General features: G+C 45.6%; 1 protein-coding gene across 1 annotated transcript; it reads right to left on the bottom strand.

Moving 5' to 3' along the window:
* Positions 1-819: 819 nt before the first annotated feature.
* Positions 820-18,951, bottom strand: LOC105729874 (nmrA-like family domain-containing protein 1). The gene is made up of 5 exons (XM_012470816.3): positions 18,787-18,951; positions 12,154-12,392; positions 9,111-9,360; positions 6,645-6,835; positions 820-2,398 (listed from the first exon to the last, which is right to left on the bottom strand). The coding sequence occupies exons 1-5, from the start codon at positions 18,824-18,826 to the stop codon at positions 2,219-2,221; spliced, it is 900 nt and encodes a 299-aa protein (XP_012326239.2). The 5' UTR covers positions 18,827-18,951; the 3' UTR covers positions 820-2,218.
* Between the last annotated feature and the right edge of the window lie 626 nt (positions 18,952-19,577).

Raw genomic sequence — 19,577 nt, 5'->3', positions numbered from 1 at the left:
GTATTTCCCCCCAGAATCAAAATTCATCTGCAACAATTTCAACATCATTTATTCAACATTTATCCCTTGGAGCTCTAAAAGACAAAAAAAGGCTGGCTTTTGCCGTCACCAAGGCCCCCTCTCTGAGTGAGATTCCAGGCCAAGGGCTCTCACGCAGACACCACAATCTCTGCCCTCGCTCGGGTGCTTCTATCATCACACGTGGGATAGTGGGGGATCCTCCCTTCCCAGAAGTGGACAAGCTCTCACCCTTAAAAAGTATCAGTTACTAGCCGGGCATGGTGGTGCATGCCTGTAATCCCAGCTACTCGGGAGGCTGAGGCAAGAGAATCTCTTGAACCCGGGAGGCAGAGGTTGCAGTGAGCCGAAATCACGCCACTGCACTCCAGCCTGGCAACAGAGCCAGACTCCGTCTCAAAAAAAAAAAAAAAAAGTATCAGTTACTATCAGTTACTAGTTCTTACCACACCCCCCAATAACATGACCAATGCACCTGATTATTTACTTATTTAGAGACAGGTTCTTACTCTGCCACCCAGGCTGGAATGCAGTGGTATAATCACAGCTCACTGCAGCCTCAACTGCCCAGGCTCAGGTGATTCTCCAACCTCAGCCTCCCAAGTAGCTGGGACCACAGGACTGTGGCCTGGCTAATTTTTTTTTTCCAGAGACAGGGTCTCACCATGTTGCCCAGGCTAGTCTTAAAATCCTGGGCTCAAGCGATTCACCTGCTTCAGCCTCCCCCAAAGTCCTGGGATTACAGGTGTGAGCCACTGTGCCTGGCCACTCTTTCCTTGTAATGATAGAGTCAATTAATGATTTATTCATTTAATCAATTAACATTTATTGATTACTTATTAGGTAGCAGGCACTGGGATAAAGATGAGTGTAAGTCACTCACAGGAAGAAAGAAAACCAGCAAGTAAGATGATCACAATATGATATAGAAAATGCTAAGCCAGAGATATAAAAAGGTCCTGTGGGGTCCTTCTGCCACCTTCTCTTTCCACATTCCTACCCTTCGCAGGCCTTGCCTCCAGCTTCCTGCCCCCACCCACTCCCCTGGCAGATCCTCTGGATTTTGCCCAGAGCTACATGGAGAGATGGACTCACTGGGCCTGGCATGACTCAAACACAACCACACACCGGAAGGAGGCTTTGGAGAGTGGACCACTGTGATAAGAAAACACACAGGAGCCATATGCGGTGGTTCACACCTGTGATCCCAACACTTTGGGAGGCTGAGGTGTGAGGATCACCTGAGGTTGTGAGTTCAAGACCAGCCTGGCCAACATGGAGAAACCATGTCTCTACTAAAAATACAAAATTAGCTAGGCATGGTGGCACATGCCTATAATCCCAGCTACTCGGGAGGCTGAGGCAGGAGAATAGCTTGAACCCAGGTTACGCTGAGTCGAGATCGTGCCATTGCACTCCAGCCTGGGCAACAAGAGTGAAACTCCGTTTCAAAAAAAGAAAAAAGAACACACATAGGAATGAAGCGAAGTCCACAAACATACCACCAGTGCTGGTGCTCAAGAAAAGTTTGTGGAATGGATAAATGAAGGGTAGAGGGATTCATAGATGAATATTTGAATGATGGTTCAATAGGCGACTTCATGAATGACTCAGAGAATAAACTTCCAATCTTGAAGCCAAACCAAATTCCAGCATTTCCAGGGCTTGTGCTTGTTCATTGAACACCAGGTACCCCAGAAAATTCTCTACAAAGATGTTCGTTTTTTAAAATTAAAATGACTTAAAAGTTCACTGGGAATTTTGCGATGCAGTTGAGAAAACTGGAGTTGCCCAGGGGAATTTCAGCGCTAGGGGTTGAAGTCACTCACCCAGGTGAAATCCCAGTATAATCTGTCCTCCCATTAGTGTTAGGAGAGAAGCTCAAAGTTCCTCAGGCCAGGGTGCTTTGAGGGGACTTGGCTCTCCGGGAGAGAGAGAGCTATAGAAGGTTATTTAAACTTGAGGCTTCTCATTTTACCAAACAGGTGTACCACCCTTATCACTAACTAGCAAGTTTAATGTGAATCACACTACTGTGTCCCATCACCAATGCTGTGCTTCCTACTGAAGAGAGGACTGCAGGAAATCCTTTGGTGTTACAAACAATTGCATTCCAGCATGTTCTGTCGCAAGAGGAAAAGGATCAGAGAGGAAAGGGGCGGTGTGGTTGGTTCAGAGGCCTATCTGAACAGCTGCTTTTCTACAGGTCTTTGAAGGCTCCCTGGTTCTCTGATATAAACTGGCTGAAGCTTTTGACTTTAGGATTTAGTCGGTGGGTGAGCTTGACATCTCGGTCAGGCTTCATCTGATAGAAACGACACATATCGGCTACTTCTTTTGCTGCAGGGAATCCCAGCTTCTCGTAAGCTTCCGGGGTAATCTTTTAAGAACAAATAAAAAGACAGAAAATGTTATTATCTGTACTTAAAATAGTTTGAAATGACATTATTCATCTTAATGATGATACAGGTCCATAATTCTTTTTTTTTTTTTTTGAGATGGAGTCTTGCTCTATCACCCAGGCTGGAGTGGAATGGCACGATCTTGGCTCACTGCAACCTCTGCCTCCCGGGTTCAAGCAATTTTCCCTGCCTCAACCTCCCAAGTAGCTGGGATTACAGGCACCCGCCACCACGCCTGGCTAATTTTTGTATTTTTAGTAGAGATGGGGTTTCACCATGTTGGCCAGGCTGGTCTCGAACTCCTGACCTCAGGTGATCCACCCGCCTCTGCCTCCCAAAGTGCTGGGATTACAGGTGTGAGCCACCGCGCCCAACCAAGTCCACAATTCTTTAGCCTAACTCCAAAATCGAAGAGACTCTGAAGTTTTTTTTTCCCATAAGCCATTTGGCAGCAAAGTGATCTTTTTGAACTAATTTGGTGGCAAGCCTGATCTAACTATGTGAAGCTATTTATGCTCTTTAATTACACCATTTAGTGGAAACATTCAAATATTTTCCTGCAGAGATACAGATGTGTTTGATTACAGGTTCCTGCTCCAGCCCCTGCTTGTGATCTTATATAATATACGTAGACAATAACCTATCTAAAAGCTGAAAGATTCTGAAAGCTGAATTGTTTCTGGCCCCAAGCCTTTTGGATAAGGTACTGTAGATCCAGCCTTCGTGTGAACAGCTCCTCACAGTGTTTTTGTCTATACCTCCTCTTGGTATTCCCTCACCAGCCCTCTGAAACCGTCCAACCACCTGGCCCTCCATGCAGCGTCAAGATCGCCCCTCTTGGCCGGCGCAGTGACTCACGCCTGTAATCCCAACACATTGAGAGGCCAGAAAGGGCAGATCACGAGGTCAGATTGAGACCAGCCTGTCCAACATGGTGAAACCCCATCTCTACTAAAAAAAAATACAAACAAATTAGCTGGGCGTGGTGGTACATGCCTGTAATCCCAGCTACTTGGGAGGCTGAGGCAGGAGAATCACTTGAACCCAGGAGGCGGAGGTTGCAGTGAGCAGAGATCACGCCACTGCACTCCAGCCTGGGCGACAGAGGGAGACTCTGTCTCAAAAAAAAAAAAAAAGATCTACCCTCTCTGGCACCAGGCTCTCCTCACCTGGCTGACGGCCCATCCGTCCTCACTGCCCTTCTGGGTTAGAGGTCCGTATTTTACCTCCAATTGCCCCAGCCTTTGCCAAGGCCAGACCCAAGCAGAAATGGAACCCATCCCACACCAACTGAGCTGCCTTCTGTCACCTTCCATAAAATCCACTCCTTGAACCCTTTCTAACACTAACTAGATCTATAATTCCCCCTACTGAATTAGCAAAACTCTTTTCTATCAGATCCAGTACAACCTGTCTTTAGCCCTCAGAGATAAACTCTGACATTGCAATTCTACGTGGCCTTTAAAAAAAGTGACAGACACAAACAACTTAGGCAAAACAATGGGTGTCACACATCATTCCTAACAATGAGAAAATTAAAAACAACCAATATGGCCAACAATAGAGAAATGATAAAATTAATTGTGGTACATCTACCGTCAGAACATAATGTGGTGTAATGTTTTCGAAGAAGTTTAACAAAACAGAAAAATGTTCATAACATTAACTGAAAAGGCCAGAAACAAAATGGTACATTTAGTGTTATTTTAATTGTATTAAATATATGTATATGTATATATAATTCAATTTAGTAATTGTATTAATATATATGTGTATATATACAAATTTATATATGTATATATATAATACAATTACTAAGTTGTATAATTGTATAATACAATTACTAAGTTGTATTATATATTTACATGCTTATATATACTGGAAAAAGACAAGAAAACCTGTCAGATCTTAACAGTAGCTATCTCTGTGAGATTGAACTGTGTGTGATTCGTATCTTCTTTTTAATAAATTTCTGAGTTTTCTTCAATAAGCATTTGCTATTTTTGAAATCAGAAAAACAGTGAAAACTTGAAGTGAGTTTGGAACTAGAAGTCCGTGTGAGAAGCATGGACAATTCTTCCATGAGTGTCCCCTCGAGTCACTCTTTCATCCCTAACTTTGATACCAAATATGCTTTAGTAGAATAAGGGAATCTTCTCTGCAGATTTTTTAAGGAAAGGGATCTGTTCTGCCTTGTCTCGCTTTCTGGGAAAACCATCTTCCTTTGGGGGTTAGGCAGTGGGAGGAAGTCAGACTGTGTGGGCTGGAGTGCCACCTTGTGGCCAGAGGCACCCTTCCCCAGAATTGTCAGACCCTTTTATATAGACGTTCCAGCCTCTGATGCCCTGTAGCTTTTGGTGCCAGAGAAGCTTCAGCTGCATTATAAAACAATTTGTATACCCAGAAGAGTCAGGGACCAAGTATGTGACTAATAGATGCTTGGAAGGTTCTGAGCAATTCAGAACAATGTCTACCGCATCCTCTGAGAATCAATACACACACTCATCCCCTACACCCACACTCTCTCTTTCTCTCCTTCCTTACAGAGTTCAAACCCACAGGACAAAAAGAATGTATGACCCAAATGCAAATGGCCTGGGAGAGGGGTCACTGAGAATTGAACGTGCACCCAGGTACAAGGGACCTTGCAGATCCTCTTGTAAGCCCATCTTTGAGTGGGTGGTTACCTTCTTGGGTTTAGGAATAACTTAATCTCTCCGAGAAATGTGTGTGTGGCTTCAGTGAGATAACCAGATGTGGTTTCGTGGCTGGATTGACTCCTACAGTGGTTTTCAGGAAAAAAAAGAATCTCTTGCCTCCTCACAACTTCAGTATCTGAGGTTGAGTTGGAAATCTAGGTATCCCCTCTGGAATCATTGGACCAAGAGTTGCTGATCCAAACAAGAACCAACCTTCTATCTCTAATTCTAGGAAACATTCTAGAACATATGCTTTTAAGAGCTAGATGTAAATACTGTAGGCTCTGAGGGCCATAACGTCTCTGTTGCAGCACCTCAACTCTATCATTGTACCCTGAAAACAGCCTGTTTTCCTTTCCCTTCCACTTACCAGTACCTGCTTGAGTCATGCTCAATATCACCAGTTCTCACTCTTCTGTAAAAGGCTGTCCCGTGTCTGCCAGCCACGATTTCTTGGAGAAAATAACTTACCCCCAAGCCCAAGAAGGCAGCCACCCACACAAGGCCATTCCTGCATGATTTATAGCATGATCAGTGTGGAGGGCTTACAAAGTGCCAGCCCCGGTGCCAAGCACCTGCTGTGCAGATCTCATTTCATCCTCGAAATGATCCCTCAAAGGGAGTATAACAACTTTTTTGGAACATATGAAGAAACCGAGGCTGGGAGGGGTTAAGTAAATTACCAAGGATAGGGCAGAGCTAGAATTTGCCTACTTCCCATGCTGCCTCTGGTTTGTCGTGTTTATTCTAGAATTAGCCAGGCCAGCCTTCTCGGTGCCCTCATACCTATACACAGTCATGTTTCCTCAAGGACCAGCTCAAGCCCACGTCTTCCATGAAACCTTTTTCCACCGTTTTCTGATCATCTAGAGCACAGATAGTCTGAACACCATAATTAAGCACCTATAGTGTCACGTCTTGTAATGATTACAACATGTAACAATCACAGTGACTTTATGGCCATCAACATTTTCACTTCAACCTTGCTGCAAAGTCCTTAAAGTAGCACTGGGTTAGTAATAGATACTCGATACATCTCTGCTACGTGCCAATCACTATGATAAGCCCTTTAAATATATTATCTGTAATTTTCACAAGAACACCTGAAGCAGATACTACCATTCCCCACTTTGCAACTGAGGAAGCTGAGGCTCAGTGAAGCTCGGTGCCTTGCTCCACAGCAGCTAGCTCTGGCCGACGGAAGTGGTCAGCAGCAAGGGCCTATGAGAGGAGCTGGGGTGGTGCATGTGAAAGGCTGCACTTTCTAAATTCTTTCCACTCAAAAGTAATTTTACTTTTACAAGCCAACTAACCCTAAGTCAAAGAAATAAAGCCGTATGGGAGAGATTCCATTGCACCCATGAGTGAAGATAGATTTATGGAACCACAGTCCTTCTCAATTTCTTCTGAAAGTCTAAGTTCAACCCTGCCTAAATCCATAGAAAGTCTACCAGAATGTACAAGTCAGTGGAATGTTAACCAAGGTGGCCTCTTGTGATCACACGGACGTCCCCTAAGAACTCACCTTTGCGTCTCGGACTTCTTTCCCCAAAACCTTGGACAGAACATCAGCGTATTGCTGTACTGTTAGTTTTTCTGCACTGAGGCCCACAGCCTTGCCTAAAAATTCCTTTGGAGAATTAAAAATGCTAGAGACGGCTGCTCCAACATCAGCGACAGAGATACCATCCATCGGTACCTCCCCCATTGGTAGTGCTAGTTAAAAAAAAAATCGAAAAAGATAAATAGTTAATTATATCACATCCTTGGTAGGTCCCACCAACCCAAATTAATCAACCACTTAAATGAAAGGTACAGGAAGGCAATGTAAAACCCAGTGGCCACATCCATATACAGATACAAGGTTTCGTTTGAGAAATTACAGCCCGGGTGCAGTGGCTCACACCTGTAATCCCAGCATTTTGGGAGGCTGAGGAAGGTGGATCACCTGAGGTCATGAGTTCAAGACCAACCTAGCCAACATGGAAAAACCCCATCTCTACTAAAAATACAAAAATTAGCTGGGTGTGATGGTGTACACATGTAATTCCAGCTACTCTGGTAGCTGAGGCAGGAGAATCACTTGAACCCAGAAGGCAGAGGTTGCACTGAACCAAGATTGTGCCACTGCACTCCAGCCTGGGCAACGGAGAAAGACTTCATCTCAAAAAAAGGGAGGGAAATTACTTTAGCACCTTGATACTGATTTAAAAGAGCAACCATGTATTTACTAAATATCTTCTGTGTGTAAAGTATGATTAAATGTATCTCCAGGCAAAACTTCTGCTGAATTCTAGACCCACGTGTCCCACTACTTACTCAAATCCTTACTTGACTGTTCAGTAGACATCTTAAACTCAACAGGCCCCAAACTGAACTACACCCCCAACCTGCTTCCATACAGTCTCCCACCTCAGCTAATGGCAACCCTAGCATTCTGGTTTCTCAGGTCACAAATCTTAGAGTCAGCCTTGACGCTTCTCTCACATCCCACATCCTGTTTCTTTTTAATGCATATGCATGATATGTACAAACTCCGGCCACTGACTATCATCTTCAACGCTACCACCCTGGTCTAAGCCACCATCATCTGTGACTTGGATTATTGCAAAATTTGTTTCCTTGTTTCCAGTCTTGCCCTTTCATAGTCTCTTTTCAACATAAAAATCAGACTTATCCTGTAAAAAAAGCCAGCTCAGGCTAATGTTATGTCTGCTCAGAACCTTCTTTTTTTTTCTTTTTTGAGATGGAGTTTCCCTGTGTCGCCCAGGCTGGAGTGCTGTAGTGCAATCCCGGCTCACTGCAACCTCCACCTCCCGGGTTCAGGTGATTCTGCTGCCTCAGCCTCCTGAGTAGCTGGGATTACAGGCATCCGCCACCATGCCCAGCTAATTTTTGTGCCTTTAGTAGAGACAGGGTTTCATCATGTTGGCCAGGCTGGTCTCGAACTCCTGGCCTCAAGTGATTCGCCTGCCATGGCTTCCCAAAGTGCCTGGATTATAGGCATGAGCCACCACTCCCAGTCCTGTCTGCTCAGAACCTTCTGATAGCTCTCTGTGTCTCTCAGAGGAAAAGCCAGTGGTTTACAAAGCTTACACAACGAGACCCTCTGTTAGTCCTGACCTCACCTCCCACTTCCCTCCCCTCCCTCATTCTATTTCAGCCACGCTGGCAATTTCCTCTTCTTGAAATGTTCCTCTCCTAAATACTCACAAAGCTCACTACCTGCCTTGTCAGGAAGTGCTCAAAGAGATTCACCCAATCATCTCGTGTACATTTCACGCACCACACTCCAACTGCACTTCATTCTGGGCAACAGAAACCCAGACTCAAAAAAAAAAAGAGTCATCTTGTCCCATTTTCCCATCAAACGTGAGGAAACTGCCAGGCGTGGTGGCTCACACCTGTAATCCCAGCATTTTGGGAGGCCGAGGTGGCTAGATCCCTTGAGTTCAGGAGTTTGAGACTAGCCTGGCCAACAGGGTGAAACCCCATATCGACTAAAAAAGGCAAAAATTAGCGAGGCGTGGTGGCGGGTGTGTGTAATCCTAGCCACTCTCAAAGCTAGGCATGAGAATCACTTGAACCCGGGCTGCGGAGGTTGCAGTGAGCCAAGATCGCACCACTGCACTCCAGCCTGTGTGACAGAGCGAGACTCCATCTCAAATAATAACAATAAAAATCATCTGAGGAAACGGAGGCTGGAGGTCACGTAGCTAACTCCAGTACTTACATCAAGGAGGGTCAGTATATCAAGATTGGAAATGCAACCCTTTGTGCTTCTGATCCCAGATCTAGCTCTCTGCCCTGGAAGAGCAGCTCAGTGTAACCGCCCAGAGTGGCAGCCCTCTCAGCACTTCACATGGCGCTAAACACACAGAAGGCACTCAAATGATGGGTGTCCACCGCAAAGGGGCAGGAAGGGAGAGCGGGTGGGCGGTGAGTGGCGAGGAGGGCAACCAGTGTCTGGTGAGCTTTCACTTCGTTTTACCCAGGGTGTAGTAATCTCCATCAGAGGCTTTCCCAGGTTTCCACGCAGTGGGAAAGTTTTCAAAGTAGGCCGCCACACGGACACTGGTCATGGGGACGCCGAGAGACCAGAAGTACTCCTCCACCTCGCCCTTGCCATCGAAGTGTGGCACCTCCAGCTTGCCACCAGTCAGCCGCTTGACGTTCTCCAGGCCACTGTACACCACATGCTTCAGACCTAGGTGTTTGGCGGTGTCTGCCACCAGCTTACCCTGAGAGTCAAAAGTAAATCCTCACAGACCGCTGTATTTGTATTTGCATATAGACAAATATTAAGAGCAGGATCTCCTCCACCCACCCCACTTCCCCCCTTTTTTATTTTAGATAGAGTCTAGCAATCTCTGCTCACTGCAACTTCCGCCTCCCGGATTCAAATGATTCCCCTGCCTCAGTCTCCGGAGTAGCTGGGGTTACAAGTGTGCACCTGCTAGTTTTTTTGTATTTTTTAGTAGAGATGGGGTTTCACCGTGTTGGCCAGGCTGGTCTTGAACTCCTGATCTCAAGTCATCTGCCCGCCTGGGACTCCAAAAGTGTTGGGATTACAAGCGTGAGCCAGGGCGCTGGGCCCACCCTCCCGTTTTCTTATTACCCTCATCCCTGTGGAGAGGAAGCTCTCCCAGTCTCAAAATATATTCAGTTTATCTTATGAGAGGCCAGTACACCAGCACTGGTGAGTAGAGGATCCACTCCCAAACCCCCAAGCCCTCAGCCTGCTCCCATGGGGGCTGTAAGCAGGACACCTGAGGTGGGGGAGTGGTAGAATTAGGGAGGGGATGCCGGGCGCAGTGGCTCACGCCTGTAATCCCAGCACTTTGGGAGGCTGAGGCGGGTGGATCACGAGGTCAAGAGATCAAGACCATCCTAGTTAACATGGCGAAACCCCGTCTCTACTAAATATACAAAAAATTAGCTGGGCATAGTGGCACATGCCTGTAATCCCAGCTAGAAAGGAGGCTGAGGCAGGAGAATTGCTTGAACCCAGGAGGCGGAGGTTGCGGTGAGCTGAGATCACGCCATTGCACTCCAGCCTGGGTAACAAGAGCGAAACTCTGACTCAAAAAAAAAAGAATTAGGGAGGGGGCAGAGGCGAAAGGAACCCCAGGTACCTCCAGAAGCTAAGAAGCAACCTGGTGGGAACTGGCCAGGAAGAGATGGCCTTTTCCTCCGGGATCTCAGTGTCTTTGTGGTCAACTGTGAGCGCACTTATCTATTTTATAAAATTGTGTCTAGTAATGGACTATATCTACACACCATTTGGACATTGAAGGCATAATGGAGGCATACACACACACACGCACACACACGCACACACACATATACAAGTATATATATTCTCTTTTTGTGTCTGTTTTTAGATCCAAATTTTCCAAAGCACTTTCATCTGTCTCTTCTTTTTTCCTTTCTTTTTGCTGTTTCTTTCTTACTTTTCCTTTAAAAAACCTCGTGCAGCAGGCAGAGAAGACATAATTAACCTGGGTTAGCAGCAGAGAGGTGCCTTGCACACCTAAGTTTCCTAGTAAGTGAATATCAGAATTAGAATTCAGATCTCCTAAAATAGACCCTTCCAGAGTCTATCACGAAAACATGGGCTATGAATGGTATAATTAATTCAAGAGACATTCCTGCAACAGTTTGATCCTGCTTCCAGTTTTTTGAATTGTGCCATTTCTTAAGTGGCTAAAATCATCCATTACATTTTTAAAATCTGATCTTCATTTTTTCCCAAATTTATACATATGCAGAGTTTAAATTTTCAAGTAGTACTGTCGTGGATTGGAAGGGAGTGAATCTTACAATGAAAAACAGATTCCTGCTGGGCACGGTGGCTCATGCCTGTAATCCCAGCACTTTGGGAAGCCGAGGTGGGCAGATCACTTAAGGTTGGGGGTTTGAGACCAGCTTGACTAACATGGAGAAACCCCGTCTCTACTAAAAACACAAAATTAGTCAGGCGTGGTGGTGCATGCCTGTAATCCCAGCTATTTGGAAGGCTGAGGCAGGAGAATCGCTTGAATCCAGGAGGTGGAGGTTGCAGTGAGCCTTGATCGTGCCATTGCACCAAACTCCAGCCTGGGCAATAAGAGTGAAACTCTGTTTCAAAAAAAAAAAGAATTCCCAAGAGGCTGAGGTGGGAGGATCACTTGAGCCCAGGAGTTCCAGGAGTTCAGGACCAGTATGGGCAACATAGTGAGACCCTGTCTCTAAAAAAAATAAAACAAATAAAATAAGTTCCCTGTGCCCCTATGCTGATTACTGTTCTCCAGAAGTAACACTTTAGTTTCATTTAGCTATTTATTTTTGTAAACATGTTTATACAATTGATTCTCAATTTTTTCAGTTTGAAATATCATCTGCTAAATTCCTCCTGTGAAAGATGAGGATTTAATGACCTCTCGCTCGCTCGCGCTCTCGGCTCTCTTACTCACTCACGTTGTCCACCACCACACACACACACGATTCCCTGTTAAATTCGCCCAATCGTTGTTTTTGGCTAGATCAATATTCAGTGCCCACACGCAGCTGAAGCTGAGTCATGTGATACTCCATGGTTACATTTACCTTTTCTACAAACTTTCATTGTCCCTGCATTTAATTTATTGTGGGTTTATTTGTTCGTTTATTTCTTTTTCTGTGTACCCACTCCCAAATCATCTATCTGAAGTGTAAATGTACTCATCAGATCTTTATTCTCTCCATTTCACTTCAGATGAACCTCAAATTTTGGGGTACCCTTGCTACCACCCCCCATGCCATCTACAAACAAATGGTGAGAAGTGGAAGACCTAATGACTAATTTCATTAAACGATCACTCTAGAATATTCAAGGTCTTAAAGAGATACCTTTAACAAGTACTTAAAGTACCTGTTTTTCATAAATGCCAAAAGGATGTACGACATATATTTGCCCCGATGGAAGGCCCGTCCCCTTCTAGGAAGGAAAGAAGCAGCTGGGGAGGGGAAGAGGAAAGGGCTCAAAGGGAAAAAAGAAACAGATTGGTTTCTACCTGTTGCACTTCCTTATCTTTGTTGAAAGTCTCCCAGAAGTTGGTCACCACGAAGGCCCCATAGGCACCTTTTAAGGCATCATCCACGGATGCTTTATCATCCAGGTCACCTTTTACCACCTCAGCTCCAAGGTCCCGGAGCGCCAGGGCTTTTGGCTTAGTCACATCCCTGGTCACTGCTCTCACGGCAAATTTTTTGCCCTCCAAAATGGCCCTGGCCACAGAGCCACCTTGAGCTCCTGCGGGGTCAAAGGGAAGAAGAAACACGGGAAGAATGAGGAAGAATGTTCACTGAAAGAAGCTGATCAGAAATCCCACAATGCAGAGTAGAGCTGCTGTGGCGCCTCCTCCAGCGGGCGCTGCATGGCACTTCACATATCCGCGTGGCTTTCAAACTCAGTTCTTCGCGGCCTCTTCAGAGGCATTTTTGCAGAGGGCAGGGGAAGAGAGGAGTGGGAGAGGCTCGAGGCAACAAGAAGGGCAAGTGAGCAGGGTGTCAAAATCAGGGATGCCCACAGTCCTCCAGATTCAACAAGAGCAATTATTCTACTTTTACCTGGTTATAGATCTGATATTCGGGTTATTTAGACAGTTTGACAAAAGCGGTTCCTGGTCTCTCTCTCTCTCTGTCTCTCTCTCTCTCTCTCTCTCTGTCTCTCTCTGTCTATATATATATATATATTTCACAAAATGCAGGTGAGTTGAACATTTTACCGTATTAAACCCAAATACAGTGAAGTACCTTCTATTTGAGTATAATTTGTGCTTTCGGCAGGGGGTTGCGGGGTGCTGGAGGAGGTGGGGTGGGCCATGGACCTTGAGAAGGACTCCTATAGGGAAGTTTCTATTATTGCCCTGGGACCACGTTTTTGAATGACTTTTACACACTGTGCTGTGCCCTGGGGATGTAGTGGTAAACAATACGGGCTTGAACATGTTGGATATAAGATATACTTTATGAAAGACATTATGAATATATTGGATTATGGTCTTAAGAGTCAAGGACTTACTCCAGATCATAAAGTGGTTAAGTAAGGATTTCAGGATTCAAACTGAACATGGCACCTGCCTGCACAGAGCTTGCAGACTAGCAGGGGAGATAATTAAAGAGCAATTATAATACAGAGTGATATGTGCTCTTAGGGGAGTGGGGAAGGGGCTGAGGGAATGCAGGCTCCAGAGGAGAACATAAGTGGAGCATCTAACCCAGACTAGAGGGAGGCTTCCTGAAGGAAGTGGTAACAGAGGTGAACCCTAAAGAACGGGCAAGAATTGGGAGAGAGAGGCATGCAGAGTGCGTTGCGTCAAAGTGGATTGCAAGTGCTTTATTCCAGAGGTGAGAGAGAAGGCAGTGAATTCAGAGAACTGAAATGAATCTGACTGGTGAACTGTGGGTCAATGTCAAACATGAGGCTAGAGAAGCAAAATAGGCCTAGAGGGCTGCGCTTGTTCTGGGAGCAGGAGATTTTATGAAGTTGAGTGGTATGTTGTTCAGAATCACATGCTAGGAAAAGCACTCTGGTTAGTGGAGAGCATGGAATAAGATAGAGAGAGCACAGACAAGGGTACAATTAGTGAGCTTTAAAATAATCTAGAAGTATGATAAGCTAGAAGGGGTTATTCGGGTGGAAGAAGTAGGAAAATTTAAGATATACTCAGAAAACCAAACACTACACGTTCTCACTCATAAGTGGGAGTTGAACAATGAGAACACATGGACACAGGGAGGGGAACATCACACGCCGGGGCCTGTCAGGGGGCGGGGGTCTAGGGGAGGGATAGCATTAGGAGAAATACCTAATGTAGATGACGGAGTGATGGATGCAGCAAACCACCATGGCATGTGTATACCTGTGTAACAAACCTGCATGTTCTACACATGTACCCCAGAACTTAAAGTATAATTAAAAAACTCAGAACATTAAAGGATATATTTTTAAAGAGTAAAATTATAATTTATACACACATAAAACGAATGTGTCTGCTGGGCGCAGTGGCTCACGCCTATAATCTCAGCACTTTGGGAGGCCAAGGCAGGAGGATCACTTGAGATCAGGAATTCAAGACCAACCTGGCCAACATGGTAAAACCCAGTTTCTACTAAAACTACAAAAATTAGCCAGACATGGTGGCGTGTGCCTATAATCCCAGCTAGGGAGGCTGAGGTGGGAGAATCACTTGAATCTGGGAGGAGGAGGTTGCAGAGAGCTGAGATCATACCACTGCACTTTAGGCTAGGCAACGGAGTGAGACTCCATCTAAAAAACAAAAAAGAATGTTTCAAAATTTTTTGTTTAACTTATTAATTAATGAAGGAACCAGTACAATGTTATAAGAAAAATTCAAATAACACATACATATGTAGGCAATCAGAAATGCCAAAATGCTAAAATGAATGTACAATTAGGGACAAAACCAGTCAGTATCCACTGGGCAATCATCAGCTGTGGTCCACCAGACACAATTCATTTGCATTTCTATGGATAAGAATCAGTTGCATTATTATCTATGTGCTACAACGTGTAGAGTTATAACTGTCTTTAAAACAAGGAAAGGCTCACAAAAAAACGAGCATGGTGCCCTGGGCAAGGACACCCAGCAATCTTTTTTTCCCATTTCAAAGTCTTTCACAGTGTTCCTTGAAAAAATGATATCAACAGGATTTTGTTGATTAATCAGAGGTGGTGATGATGAACAGGGAGGATTGAGAAAGAAAAGTCAAGTGTGACTATTTATTCAAAGAGGTTGAGGGGGCATTTAGCCAAGATGTGGATGTTGGAACAGGAGGGTACAATGAGTCGGTTTTGGAGGCAAGGGAGATTGAGATGCGGGGTCAGGGAAGGGATGCATGGAGACATACAGGGTTGAGACTAAAAACTAGAGGGGCTTACATCTCGGGCAGTAATGAAGGAGAACAGAGATGTGATGCAAGGTGGTATTAGCTGGTTGCAAGGTTTGAAAAATTCATCAGATTCGAAAGATGATTCTGTTTAAGGGTAGAACATGGAGGGAAGGCAAATGGAACATGGAAAAAGCTTCTAAGAGGGAGAATGGAAAGAATCTGAGAGAGATTTAGAAGATAGAATTAACAGAGTGGCCACTCCAAACAGTCTTCTCCACCGCCTACCCAGGCTCTGGATGCTTAGTTGGCAATTCAAGTTTAATGAGACTAATTCAAGTTTAAGGAGCTCCTGACCTTCTCTTCCTCCTCATATTTCAGTGAATCTCAATTCTATTCTTCCAGTTCCTCAAGCCATACAATTTCAGAGTAATTTTCAACTCCTCCCTTCCTCACCCTGATATCTGGTCTATCAACAAACCCTGCCAACTATACTTTTTTTTTTTTTTTTTTGAGACAGAGTTTCGTTCTTGTTACCCAGGCTGGAGTGCAATGGCGCGATCTCGGCTCACCGCAACCTCTGCCTCCTGGGTTCAGGCAATTCTGCCTCAGTCTCCCGAGTAGCCGGGATTACAGACACGCACCACCATGCCCAGCTAAGTTTTTGTATTTTTAGTAGAGACAGGGTTTCACTATGTTGACCAGGATGGTCTCTATCTCTTGACCTCGTGATCCACCCGCCTCCGCCTCCCAAAGTGCTGGGATTACAGGCATGAGCCACCGCGCCTGGCCTACTTTTTTCTTTTAATTGAGACAGAGTCTCACTCTGTTGCCCAGGCTGGAGTACAGTGATGTGATCTCGGCTCACCACAACCTCCACCTCCCAGGTTCAAGCTATTCTCCTGCCTCAGCCTCCCAAGTAACTGGGATTACAGGCACTCGCCACCATGCCTAGCTAATTTTTGTATTTTTAGTAGAGATGGGGTTCCACTCTGTTGGCCAGGCTGGTCTCGAACTCCTGACCTCGTGATCTGCCTGCCTTGGCCTCCCAAAATGCTAGGACCACAGGCATGAGCCACTGCACCAGGCCTCTACTTTTAAAATCACTGCAGGATCTGACCACTCTCCACAACCTCACTGCTACCACCCTGGTCTAAGCTACTATCATTTTGCCTATTTTATGACAACTGCCCCTAACAGGTCTCCCTGCTTCAGCCCTTACCCCCATAGTCCCTTCACAAAGCATAAGTTAAAATGATCCTTTTAACACCAAAGTCATGTCATTCCTCTGCTCAAAATCCTTCAATGCCTGGCATGGTGTGGCAATCCTGCAGTCCCAGCTACTTAGGAGGCTGAGGCAGAAAGATGACTTGAGGTCAGGAGTTTGAGGCTATGCACTATGATGCCTCCCATGAAAGTCACTGCACTCCAGCCTGGGTGACACAGTGAGACCATGTCGCTAAACACACACACACACACACACAAACCAAAAAAAGAAACCCTTCGATCACTTTTCTCTTTCAGGAAAAGCCAACATCTTCACCATCACCTTAATGCTTAATCACAGTCATCCCCTACCCATTGCCTCTTCTTTTCCATTTAATATCATACCTGACTGTTGATTTTTGAGAATTATTTTACTCTGCTTCCTGCTTTAGCCCATAACTTCCTCCAGACAAATTACTGTTCTCATACAGCTTATATTCTAGTTTGGAAAGACCAGCAGAAATAGAACAAATCCAGTAAGGAAGGGAGCCAGACATGGGCAGGGTGGAAGCGGAGCTGCAGTTTCAAATATAGAGGTCTGGAAAGTCCTCATGGAAAAGGTAACATCTAGGCAGAGACCTGAATGACATGAGGGAGAAAGTAGTGGGGAACTGTATTAGTCCATTCTCATGCTGCTGTGAAGAAATACTCAACACTGGGTAATTCATAAAGAAAACAGGTTTAATTGACTCAGTTCCGCATGGCTAAGGAGGTCTCAGGAAACTTACAATCATGGTGGGAGACACCTCTGGGTGGCAGCAGAGAGAATGAGTGTCCAGTGAAGGGGGAAGCCCCTTGTAAAACCACCAGATCTCATGAGAACTAACTCACTATTGATACAAACACAAGACAAATACTGGGTAGAAGAGGGTTTCTGGCAAAGGCTCTACCCTCAAGCCTGGATACCCGCTGCCCTAAGTAAGAATAGGCATTCCTGTTTTTGCACCCAAAAAGCTGCCTTTGGCATGCCGTGCCCCCTGTCCTGTACCCATATAAACCCTGAATCCCAGACTCCAGAGCAGACAAGGAGATGAAGAGACTAACAGACAGCAGAGTGGCACGGCAGAAGAGAGAACAGAAGGAACATCAGGAGAAGTTGGCTGGGGATGTTCAGAGAATCGGCCACCAGACAGCCAGACTCCAGGGGAAGATCACATTACTACTCCATCCCCTGGCTAGCTCCCCATCCATCCCACTGACAGCCACCACTCACCACTCAAAAACCCCTGCATGCATCCTTCATGTGTGACCCAATTCTTCTGGGACGCTGGATGAGAGCTCGGGATACAGAAAGATGTCACACCAGTCCCCTTCTTCTGCAAAGAGGCAGAGGGTTCACTGAGCTGGTTAACCCTTAAGCCATGTGCAGATGGCAAGGCTAAAAGAACACACTGCAACACATGCACACTTGGGCTTCAGAAGTTACACTCAACCCTTGATGCTGCCATGGGACCAGAGCCCAAAAGCACTTGCCCCGGTTCCTGCACCTGCCCGGTTAGCATGCTCCCCCTCCCTTAAAGGGTTTGAGCTTGCAGTGGCAGAACAGAGAGCCACACCCCTGTTGCACATCATGTGGTGGGGGGCCAGGGAACTCTCCCATTTCACTATTACGAGAACAGGATGGGGAAAACCGCCCCCAACATTCAACTATCTCCACCTGGTCACTCCTATAACCTGTGGGGATTACGGGAACTACAATTCAGCACGAGATTTGGGCGGGGACACAGCCAAACCGTGTCAGGAACTGACGGAGACCATTCTAGGTTAAAGAAGCACCCAATACAAAGACTCTGGGGTGGGAGTGTTTTGGAGGAACAGCAAGAAAGCCAGGGTAAGGAAGCGGAATGAGAGGAGAGTGGCAGGAAGAGAGGTCTGACAAGGCATTCCCAAGGCCCTGCGGCAGGGCATTAGCAGGACTTTGCATTTTACTTGGAGCACCAGGGGTCTGGGAGTTTTCAGAGGGTTTTGAGCAGAGGTGTGACATGATCTGACAGTTTCCAATGCATCCTTGAAAGGCTGAAATGAGAATAGATTGAAGGAGAATCACCTGATTTGATTTACATTTCGCAAAGATGGCTCTGACTGTTGAGGAACAAACTGTGAGGGAGAGAGGAGTGCAACCTCCCCACACACTCCATCCTTGCAGCAGCCCCGGAAGATTGGTCAGGCATTGGATACTCACTGCAAACCCACAGGCCTCTCACACGCGTACCTTTTGCTTATTAGGAAGTGGAGAAAAGACTTCGGAGTATAGCTTATGCGGAAATGAAACTTATACCAACACGCGCGCCCCGTGATTGGGAAAGAGAGATTGTGTCGGCGTCCTTGTCCTGCTCAGATCAAGTTATAAATCAAATTAAATCATGCCGCCCCTTTACCACATCAAAACCTAAAGCAATAAGATACTTTAAAAATTTTCTTCCAAAAGGCTCTTTGTTCAGCCCACACTTGCAGGCTCTGAAGTTAAAAACAAGAAGACAGGAGAGTGAGCAAAGTAAGCATGCCCTAAAACTTAAAGACGTTTTTACCTGTTGCTCCGAACACTGTAATGACTTCCCTGCTGGCCATGTTACTGGGGAAAGAGGGTGTTGGTGGAGTGGAAGAACTTTCCTTGAAGGAGTGACAGCAGCTGAAATGCTGTGTTTCTTCTCAAGGGAGAGTTATAAACCCACTCCAATTAACATAGTGGTTATAGTGCCACTCCTTTTTCCTGTTAACACTAGCCCGCTTATTCACTGTGACTCTGCAATTTTCTTTTTCTTTTTTTTTTTTTCTGAGATGGAGTTTTGCTCTTGTTGCCCAGGCTGGAGTGCAATGTCATGTTCTCAGCTCACTGCAACCTCCGCCCCCGCAGTTTCAAGCCATTTTCCTGTCTCAGTCTTCCAAGTAGCTGGGATTACAGGCATGTGCCACCATGCCTGGCTAATTTTTTTGTATTTTTAGTAGAGATGGGGTTTCACCATGTTGGCCAGGCTAGTCTTGAACTCCTGACCTCAGGTGGTTGGCCTGCCTTGTCCTCCCAAACTGCTGGGATTATAGGCATGAGCCACCATGCCTGGCCAACACTGCTATTTTCTTTTTCTTTTCTTTCTTTCTTTTTTATTTTTGGAATGGAGTTTCACTCTTGTTGCCCAGGCTGGAGTGGTGCAATCTCAGCTCACCACAACCTCCACCTCATGGGTTCAAGCACTTCTCCTGCCTCAGCCTCACAGTAGCTGAGATTACAGGTGTTAGAAGTAAAATGCTTGGTGCCTCAAAGTGAAACCAGCATTTCGGCAAAAGTTTTCTCAGTAAGGCAATTTGCTTCTATAGAAAGGTG

The sequence above is a fragment of the Aotus nancymaae genome, unplaced genomic scaffold (genome assembly GCF_030222135.1).
Source record: "Aotus nancymaae isolate 86718 unplaced genomic scaffold, 86718_ANA_hifiasm-v0.15.2.pri h1tg000067l, whole genome shotgun sequence".
In the NCBI taxonomy this organism is placed as follows: Eukaryota; Metazoa; Chordata; class Mammalia; order Primates; family Aotidae; genus Aotus; species Aotus nancymaae.
Note: the sequence above shows the minus strand (reverse complement) of the source record. Positions and strands in the feature narration are given on the sequence as shown.

What these genes read in the sequence shown, in the direction of transcription:
- LOC105729874 (XM_012470816.3), bottom strand. Translation starts at nt 18,826, where the DNA reads ATGGCCAGCAGGGAAGTCATTACAGTGTTCGGAGCAACAG. An exon ending in AAGATAAGGAAGTGCAACAG is followed by an intron (nt 9,361 to 12,153) that starts GTAGAAACCAAT and finishes TTTGACTCTCAG; the next exon opens with GGTAAGCTGGTGGCAGACAC. An exon ending in AAGAAGTCCGAGACGCAAAG is followed by an intron (nt 2,399 to 6,644) that starts GTGAGTTCTTAG and finishes TGTTCTTAAAAG; the next exon opens with ATTACCCCGGAAGCTTACGA.